The 552-nt window shown below is 58.3% G+C and overlaps 1 protein-coding gene across 1 annotated transcript in view; it reads left to right on the top strand.

Moving 5' to 3' along the window:
* GRIN1 (glutamate receptor, ionotropic, N-methyl D-aspartate 1) overlaps window positions 1-552 on the top strand; it is a gene marked incomplete at its 5' end in the record, with an annotated part of 25,050 nt that overhangs the window by 16,626 nt on the left and 7,872 nt on the right. The window contains 2 exons of the mRNA XM_009870576.1: window positions 1-121; window positions 290-454. Of these exons, the coding sequence (XP_009868878.1) occupies window positions 1-121; window positions 290-454 (286 nt within the window). The remainder of the gene's footprint in view (window positions 122-289; window positions 455-552) is intronic.

Here is a 552-nt window from a genome sequence, read left to right as displayed (position 1 = left end):
CACTGTGGCACTGTGCTGCTATGGCTTCTGCATCGACCTGCTCATCCGGCTGGCCGGGGTGATGAACTTCACCTACGAGGTTCACCTGGTGGCTGATGGTAAATTTGGTACCCAAGAGCGGGTGAGTTTGAGCAGCCTGTGATACCTCTGCCTGTATCGTGTATTGAAATGCCCCCAGGCCCTTGTCAGGAGCAGAGGTGGGAGGGCATCTGCCATGCTTCGGGGGTTCCTGGCTGCTGGGGCACAGGAGTCAGGGCCGTGGGCTGATCCTGCGCTGGCTCTCTGGCAGGTCAACAACAGCAACAAGAAGGAGTGGAACGGGATGATGGGGGAGCTGCTGAGCGGCCAGGCAGACATGATCGTGGCCCCCCTCACCATCAACAACGAGCGGGCACAGTACATTGAGTTCTCCAAGCCCTTCAAGTACCAGGGCCTCACCATCCTTGTGAAGAAGGTATGATCTAGGCTGGGCTGTTCTGTAGAAGAGGGCAGGTGTCCCTTGTCCCCCCTAGACTGCAGATATGTGCCATGCCCAGCTTCCCCAGCTGCTGT

Source organism: Apaloderma vittatum, unplaced genomic scaffold, assembly GCF_000703405.1.
Source record: "Apaloderma vittatum isolate BGI_N311 unplaced genomic scaffold, ASM70340v1 scaffold29075, whole genome shotgun sequence".
In the NCBI taxonomy this organism is placed as follows: Eukaryota; Metazoa; Chordata; class Aves; order Trogoniformes; family Trogonidae; genus Apaloderma; species Apaloderma vittatum.
Note: the sequence above shows the minus strand (reverse complement) of the source record. Positions and strands in the feature narration are given on the sequence as shown.